The sequence below is a fragment of the Balaenoptera musculus genome, chromosome X (genome assembly GCF_009873245.2).
Source record: "Balaenoptera musculus isolate JJ_BM4_2016_0621 chromosome X, mBalMus1.pri.v3, whole genome shotgun sequence".
In the NCBI taxonomy this organism is placed as follows: domain Eukaryota; kingdom Metazoa; phylum Chordata; class Mammalia; order Artiodactyla; family Balaenopteridae; genus Balaenoptera; species Balaenoptera musculus.
Genome location: NC_045806.1, coordinates 110,113,912 through 110,122,928, shown reverse-complemented (window position 1 = coordinate 110,122,928; position 9,017 = coordinate 110,113,912). Strand labels below are relative to the sequence as shown.

Here is a 9,017-nt window from a genome sequence, read left to right as displayed (position 1 = left end):
AGCTCTTCAGAAAGCTCCCAGGAGTTCAACATATACTAGAATAGATAGTGTGCACAGACAGGAATTTCTATTATTCATATCAGGCAGTGTAGACTGTTGGTTAAGAGCATGGATCCTGGATCAAAGTTTGAATCCTGGATCCATCACTGATTCACTGTGTGACATTGGTAATTTGCTTAACTTGTTTACACCTTAGTTTCCTCAATTATAAAATTGGGAAAATTATAGTAACTATCTCATAGGGCTTTTGTGCCATATATATAAGCTATTATTATTTTTAAATGAATCCTCATTTGGGAAGTAGCACCCATGACAATATGGCCACATTTGTTATCTTTGTTTTCTGGAAGAGGGAAAATAATTAAATAAATGAGGACAAAAATAAGGCAATATGGTCATATTATACTGTGAGCCTTCTGAAAGAAGAATTTGCATTTCATTTCTATAACTTCAGGGCTTGTCTCAACTCCTGACACATGGCAGGAACTTAATGAATAAATGATTATTTGGGGAATCAAATTGATTTTTCTCACCTGAATAGCATAAAAGCCCCCCAAACAAAAATGCCAAGGTCTCTAAGAGTTGTGCAGGGTCATTAGCTCACCGGAGTGTTGGAGTCTTTCAAGGGGAGTGAGTTACAGGTGCATCCTGGAAGATCCATGTCAAGACTGACCATTCCACACATATATGGTGATTTGTTCCAACAAACAACTATGGCTTCTTTCCTCCTTGCCAGGGTGTATGTTCTTCACTTGCTCTTACAATGGGTTTTATCTTGATTCTGTTCAGCATTTTAGAAACCAGGGCTCCAAATGGTCCAAAATATGAACAAGAGAAGAAGGAGAGAAGAATCTTAAACATTCTCTGCTGTTACCTTCTGAGTTTATTCATTCTGGTTCCAAAGAAGTGATTTCACTGAAGAGACTTCAGGGATCAGATCCCTAAAAGGCAATTAAATCCTACTACTGAACTAAAGCTGTACATTCTTCTGGGAGTGTTATTTCTAAGTCATTAAAATACAAGTAGATTTTGTCTACTAATGCCAATACTTCATAAGTGACAATATGATAAAACTTTTGACTAACACCCTCAACTCCACTTTTGCTCTTAAGTTACCAGGGAGCAGAACCAACTCTAGGGTGATTACTCAGAGTCCTGTGTTTCTTGGGAGGGTTTCCAATACAGTGACTCAGAAGGTAATGAATGAATAGGAAAGGGGGAATGGCCACAATTTATTGGGATGCTATGAAAACTTCAATTAAGCATTCAGGTAAATAATGTTAACAGTGTTTACTGGAGGTTTCCTCTTCCTCTTCACTTTATCCTGACTTCCCCCAGCCCATCCCAGCCATCTTTGACTTGAATAGTTTCTGGAAATCCCACTTTTTCCTAAAACTTTGCTGGATTAATTTTGAGGTGCCATACAAACTGTCACTGTCTAAATATAATCATCTTCTCATTCACTGTCCCATTGATTTACTTCATCTGTGCATGTACCTAATTATAATAGTATTACTTTATTGATTTCTTGCCCAGTTGTGGCCTGAATATATGATGTAATTGTTTATTATTTTTACATGTATCCTTCTCAAAATTTCCAACTTAGAGTTCAAGATATTGGGGGCTAGGAATGAGGCATCTCAGCAAATGGTCTAGCTTAGTGCTACTCAAAATGTTTGCAATGACATAAGAACAGAATTGAGAGTAAACAGTAACTTTTAAAGTGATTTGACATTGCCATAATATTTTCATTGTATTTTATAAAATATTAGGCTGTGACAGCTTGGAACTTTAAAAAAACAGCCGTGTTTTACCACAGATAGTTTGAGAAGTATTGGTTTACACCTATTCATTTAAGCAATTCTTATTGTGCATGTACTCTGTGCCAGGAATTATGCTAGGGAGACAGAGATGAATGAAACAAACTTCTTGTTCTCAATAAACTTATGATCTAATTGGGGATAAACACTCCAAAACAACTGATTATAAAATAATATGGAAGAGGCTAAGTTTAGGGTTGAACGAAATGTTATTAAGCGAAAGAAAATGGAATTAAGTCACCTATCCAGGGTTAAACAGAATGGAATGAGCTCTGGGGAAGGCTTCACTGAAGACTTGACATTAGATCTGACCTTGAAGGATGAGTGAGGTTTTGCCAGGCATGGAAGACAAGAAGGGCACTGCAGACAGAGAGAACAGTGTATACAGTGGCATATGCGCATAAAAGGTAGAGAAAAAAGTATTGTTTTCCTGGAGTCTGTGGAGATGAGGTAGAGAAGGAGGATAAAGAGGTTAGCAGGGTCCTCAATTAATGTTGGCATATCCTGTAGGCAATAGGGAGCCACTGCAAGTTTCTAATCTTGGAGGGGAATTGTAGAAGAAGGTTTAACATGATGAGATTTTCACTTTAGAAAATCATTCTGGAGAAGTTGATTGGATGGCTAGTTTAGAGAGAGATTGGACTAGGGAAAAATAGAAGCTTATTACAGTCATCCTGGTATGGGTTGAGTAAGCTGTGGACTAGGACAGATGCATTGAGGACAGAGAAGGGATGGATTTCGAAGACATTTCAGAGCAAGAAACAATAAGATTCAGTGAGTGAGTGGTCATTAAGGGTAAGTGAGGAGAAGATGTAGAGGCTAATTCTGAGGATAATGAAAATACCATCATGTAGCATTTGTAACGTGCTTTTAACTTTTTAACATCTAACATCTATGATCTCATTTGATCTTCCAACCCTTCTGAGGTAGGTTAAAGAATATATTTTTCCCTGTTTGACAGATTCAGTCCAGAGAATTAAGTGATTCGCCCAGAGTTTCATAGCTCATTAATGGCAGAACCCAGACTAGAATCCAGACATCCTGACGCCTAATCATGTGCTTTTCTCACTCCATCGTGATGTTGTACTAAAAAGTGTTTGACCTGCTCTCACAGTTAACCAGAAACATTTGCTATGCATATTACTAGCGGGGGATAAAAGAGGAGAGAAGGCACCCAGTGAGATGAACACCAACTACTTTTGAGTCAATTGAGACCAGTATTAGTAATAATAACTGTATAATACCAATAATAAAATAAGTTAATGCTTATTGAGGGCTTACTATGTCCCAGCCATAGTTCTCAGCATTTTATATAAAATCAACTGATTTAATCCTCTTAACAACCTTATGAGGTCAGTCCTATGATTGTCTTCCTGTTATAGATGAGGAAACTGAGGCAGGAAGTTGCCCAAGGTCATATAGCCAATAAGTGTCAGGGGCAGATGTTTTAGCTAGACAATCTGAAAACATAGTGTTTTTTCCTTTCTCTGTTCAGCAACAATCTTACCTTCTTCCTACTTTTTTTTTCAAAGACTCCCTGAACCCATCAGGCTCCCATCAGAAAGAGCATCTAGGCATCAGGAGAATTGTATTTTTTTAAATTAAATTAAATTAAATTAATTTTTTATTGAGGTATAATTGACACATAACATTATATTAGTTTCAGGTGTACACCATAATGATTTGATATGTGTATACAATGAGAAATTACCACCACCATAATTCTAGGAGAATTGTATTCTCTTCCCAGTCATATCACTAACTGTTGAACTTGATAATATCACAGTCTCTCTACATCTTTTTATCACCTCTTAATGTCAGTTTTATAATATTAATAACAATATCTGTTTGCTTATCTCATTAAATTATTTAGAAGATGATATGAGGTAATATATGTTCAAGAATAAGATAAACTGTAAAGTGTATAAAGTGCTTTATAATCTTAAGAACTAGGAAGATATAAATTCACATAGTAATGTTGCTTGCGTACACATCTTTCTTCCCGCCTAGACAGTGAATTCTTTGAGGGGAAGGATCAAATATGCTTTTATTTGACCACCGCATCTCTGGCAATACCACAGTACCGGCTTTATAGTAGGTAGTTAATAAATGCATATTAATTGAATGATATATGTACAGATGCTTGAATGCATGGGTGAGAGAGCAACCTTGGAATGCACTATTTAAGAAGCAAGTAGGCATTTCAATTTGTGGTGTCTTAGGCTCACGTGATCCAGACTTCACAATGACAGCTAACGTTTATTGTTCTCTAACTATAGGCCAGGCACTTTTCTAAGTGCTTTACATGAATTGAGTCATACAGTTCTTATAACCAAGCTATGAAGTCACCTTCAACATATCCTTTTTAGCTCTCACCTGTATTGTAAAAGTGTGTAAACTTTGTAAACAGAGATTTAAATGGCTTCTGAGCATTCTTCTGTGAAATATCTACTTCAGTGACATCATTGGTAACAGTTTCCTACATAATATCCCTAAAACTTCCCAAGATTCCTGTGATTCCTGCAACTGTCTGAGGTTGTTGGCAATATTCCTTTACCTTCTCTCTCACAGCCCTTCCAAAGGCTTCATAGGCCTCTAATTCTGTTTATTAAATTCCTTCCTGCCTGATATAACTAGAGTGGTTGTGTCTACATGATCAAACTCTGAACACTACAGTTAGTGTTACAAGTACTATTAGCTCCCTTAGGTGAAGAGATCAAAGCAGAGAGAGTAACTTGAAATAAAAGTGGTAGAATGAAAGTCTGAATCCAAAAAGTTTGGCTCCAGGGCCTGTGCTCTAAATAGTTATACTTCACTGCCTTTCCTCAAGTGAAATCCCAAATCCTGTGAATGGGGTATGGTGTCTTTTTCTTAAATCCCTATTGGAAAATATCACTTGGAAACTATTTTTCAGTTTGCAAACTTTCTCCTCAATTTCTAACAGAACTGTCTTAGTTTCAAACCAGTCTTTATTTGCTTTCCAGGGTGAAGCAAAGTAAGCTTCACTACCCAGCTGCCTAGGATGAAGTGCACAGTGGAATGCTTCTCACAGTGCCTGTGAGTGATCAGGTGGAGAAGTGATAGTCAACCTTAGCAGTTTTCAACACTCAAGAATTGATTTCATTCCACAGCACCCTCATAGAGTTCATTTTTATATTTAAAATGAATTACTATCAATGTTGAATTAGATTGTCTTTGGAGTTTAGATGCCTAGAAACAGAATGTTAGTTCTGGAAGGGCCATAGCTATGTTAACTAGCTGCTATGTGTGTCTACTTTTTCAGTCAAAGCTAACATTTAAATTCAGGCAGATAGATCTATATATATTGATCTTGCGGAATGTCCATGATATATTGTCAAGTGGAAAAAGCAAGTTGCAGAGTAAATTGATGATATTATTCTATTTTTTTAAGAAAATAAAGAAAATCTATATAACCCCTAGATGCAGAATGTTAGGACTAGAGAGATCCTTGGGTAACAAAACACAACCTTCCTATTATATTGATGAGCAAATCTGAGGGCCAAAGAGTGTTATAACTAAGGTCACACAGCTAGTTAGTAGCAGAATCAATTCTGCAACCCTATCTCCAAACTCCACTATGTCACTCTGTCTATAGGTTGTGCCTGTACCAACAAGTCAATAAAGAGACAAAGCATATAGTGACAGAGCTACCATTTTGTAGTAGGGGCACCATTAACAAAAATATGATTCTCATTTTAAGCTGCAAATAGAGAGCTGTAATAAAGAGTAGAATATTTCTCCCCCCAAAAGCAGGGTCATTAAAATGAGTACTCTGAATATTTCTCCTAATTTCTGAATTTCTCTCTACCTGAAGGCTCTATTGTTTTTTCCTGTAAAATTTTATTGATTTCACCAATTTAACTTTATTTCACAATGTTAATTTGAAATGTTTTGCATAATGTATGAAACTTGCCCTGGCACCTAGTACCTAGTCCCTGGTTGAAAGTAGAAAGTTAATATTTGTTGAATGAATAAATCAAAGATTTAAATCACTTGGATTTTTTTCTAAATATTTTTTATTTCTTGATATTAAAACATGGTTTCAGTGGCTGAGAATACCATAATTTTAAAAAATGTATAATAGATGGAATTTGAATGAATGTTGCATTTATTTGAAAATTATGCTATTTTGATAAGTGATTTACTCATTCTATTTTTTTTTCTCATTGTTAACATGAGGGGTGGATTATGGTGACTTTTCTTACCAATTTTACAGAGATATTAGGAATACAGAATGAAATAATATATTTGCAAGAAGTTTAGAAAAAGAAAAAGAAAAAAATGAAACACTCTACACTAATGTAGGAAATGTCTATGATAAAATTTTCTCATGATTCTGAGCTTAAGTAGAGTAAGGGATTGTGATTTCACAACAGGGTTTGCCTTCAGTAAAGTTGTAAAATTTCTGACATTTGTCTTCTGGCTTTTTATTACACCATTCTTTGTCCTATTTTCCAATTTCAGTTATGCCTCGCCTCCTGCTAACAGTCATAGGAGATTCTCTTGCTGCTTAGGTCTCTTCTGTCAGTGAGGAAATGGTTCTGATAAATTTATTTACCTGAAGTTGAGTAACTTAATGGGTGACTGACCACTAATGTGTTATATGTAAAGAAAGAGTAAAAAAAAAATGCCTGTAACGGAAATTCAAGTCTCAGTAAGAATAATACTTTGGGGTGGGAGCACTTCCTGAAGCTTCTCATATAATGATCACCTACTACTCTACCAAGGGTAAAGTCAGACGTTTTAAACAGTTTTTTCCGTCAGTGAAGATGTAGCTGAATGTTATTTTAGAAGTTTAGAAGCAAAGAAGGCTTATGCCCTTTTTGCCATAACTTTCCTCATTGCCCCTTTAACATCCTTATTCCTCAGGCTATATATTAGGGGGTTCAGCATGGGTGTCAAAGCCCCATAAAACATTGAGATAAACTTGTCCTTGTCAGGGGATGACTTGGACTGTGGTTTCATATACATGGAAATGGTTGCCCCATAGAAGATTGCCACCACACTCAAATGAGAACCACAGGTAGAAAAGGCCTTGAGCCTACCCTGGGCTGAGCGAAGCCTTAGAACAGCAGTGGCAATTCGGACATAGGAGAGGAGAACAAACCCAAAGGGTAGGAGCAGGGAAAATACTTGTGATGAAGATCATAAGCTCATTGAGGCTGGTATCAGAACAAGCCAGCTTAAGAAAGGAGAGAATTTCACAGACAAAATGGTTGATGACATTAGCCCCACAGAAATGAACTTGCAGGGATAAGATGAGCATGGCAGTGAGCACAAATGATGCCCCCCATGAGGTAGCAGCCAGCCAAACACACACTGAGCCATTCATGACCACAGAATAGCACAGGGGATTGCTGATAGCAACCACACGATCGTAGGCCATGACAGCCAGCAGGAGGCACTCTGCTGTGGCCAAGACCAAGGAGACACTTATTTGGGTCAAACAGTTGTGGGTAAGAGAGGTAGGGATGGGTAGAGAAACAATGCACCAAGGCCTGGGGCATGGAGACTGTTCCATAGCAAAGGTCTAAGAAAGACAGGTTAAGGAAGAAGTACATTGGAGTGTGGAGGTGGGGGTCAATGTGGATAAGAAAGATGATAAGTCCATTCCCCAATAATGTTCTGAGGTAAGTTATCAGCACCAATGTGAAAAATGTGACTCTCCATTCAGGATAGTTAGAGATTCCAATAAGAAGAAACTCAAATACTGCTGTAGCATTGTCCATGGCCATTCTTCCCACTTGCCACTATTTATTGGATGGGTGCCAATGTAGTTGCCTAATTTTACCTGAAAGAATGAGAATAAAGATGGAGGGATGGTATGAGAAAGTTGGAAATAACTAGGGTGTACAGGATCATTCTCGTTGTCCTCTTCAAAAGATATAAGAATACAAATGAGATATCTATAATGGAAACAGAGGCAAAGCTAAAAATCTACTCCCTCCCATGGAAAACAGCAAATTCCCCATCCTTTTGAAATGGTTATATGAAAAGTTCTGCAACCCACTTTTGCCAGATACTTTTTAGTATCATTTTTTTTCCAAGTAAGAAGAGAGGAAAAGGAGGGCATCTTCCTGCTTCTCTCACTTGTTCTCCATTTTCCAAGACAAATCTGATTCATAGAGATGGTTGAACTTCTTTCAGCTTGAGTTACTAATCTCCACCAAGAGGGTACCTTCTGATAGTCTTAGCTAAAATATTGCCTATTCTTGTGTCTGTCTGTCACTCCTAGATTGTTCATACCTCCATTTTCCCATTGTGCTAGTATCTACCACGGTGCTTGTCCTAGAGTCCTGCCAAGTATTTCTTTTTTTTTTTTATAAATTTATTTATTTAGTTTTGGCTGCGTTGGGTCTTCATTGCTATGCGCGGGCTTTCTCTAGTTGTGGCTAGCGGGGGCTACTCCTCATTGTGGTGTGCGAGCTTCTCATTGCGGTGGCTTCTCTTGTTGCAGAGCACAGGCTCTAGGCACGTGGGCTTCAGTAGTTGTGGCACACGGGCTCTAGAGCACAGGCTCAGTAGTTGTGGCGCACAGGCTTAGTTGCTCTGCAGCATGTGGGATCTTCCTGGAGCAGGGATTGAACCCATGTCACCTGCATTGGCAGGCGGATTCTTAACTACTACCACCAGGGAAGTCCCCAAGTATTTCTTTGATCTGAACTGATATTATGTAAATATAGTATGTCATGGAACCCTTAATGTCTATGAAAACCCTCTGCTAATGTCTGTGGTTGGAGTTACAATTCCAGGTTCTCTGGTGTTTTCCGTGTTGTGATTGCTGAGCCCCAGTTAGCAATGTGAAAATCTAATGTGATGTTTCTAAAAGTATGAGTGGTAAGGAGTGAACAGCCTACCTGAAAAGTCACTCTCTTCTCACCCTCATCACTCTCTTTTCCCTCACGCTGCTTAATTTTCCTTATAGCACATTCTAATATTTGAAACTACATTAATGATTTGATTGTTTATTACTTCAGCGGTCCCCAACCTTTTTGACACCAGGGACCGGTTTCCTGGAAGACAGTTTTTCCACGGACGGGGCGGGGTGTGCGGGGGGATGGTTCAGGCGGTAATTCGAGCGATGGGGAGCAATGGGGAGCCGCAAATGAAGCTTCACTTGCTCGCCCGCCGCTCACCTCCTGCCCTGTGGCCCGGTTCCTAGCAGGCCGGCAGACC

General features: G+C 38.3%; 1 protein-coding gene across 1 annotated transcript; it reads right to left on the bottom strand.

The window, feature by feature from the left end:
* Nucleotides 1–6,653: 6,653 nt before the first annotated feature.
* LOC118888362 (olfactory receptor 13H1-like) lies at nt 6,654–7,576 on the bottom strand. The gene is given in 3 exon segments (XM_036839323.1): nt 6,654–6,966; nt 6,968–7,290; nt 7,292–7,576. Coding segments are annotated over 3 exon segments (921 nt in total).
* Nucleotides 7,577–9,017: the final 1,441 nt, after the last annotated feature.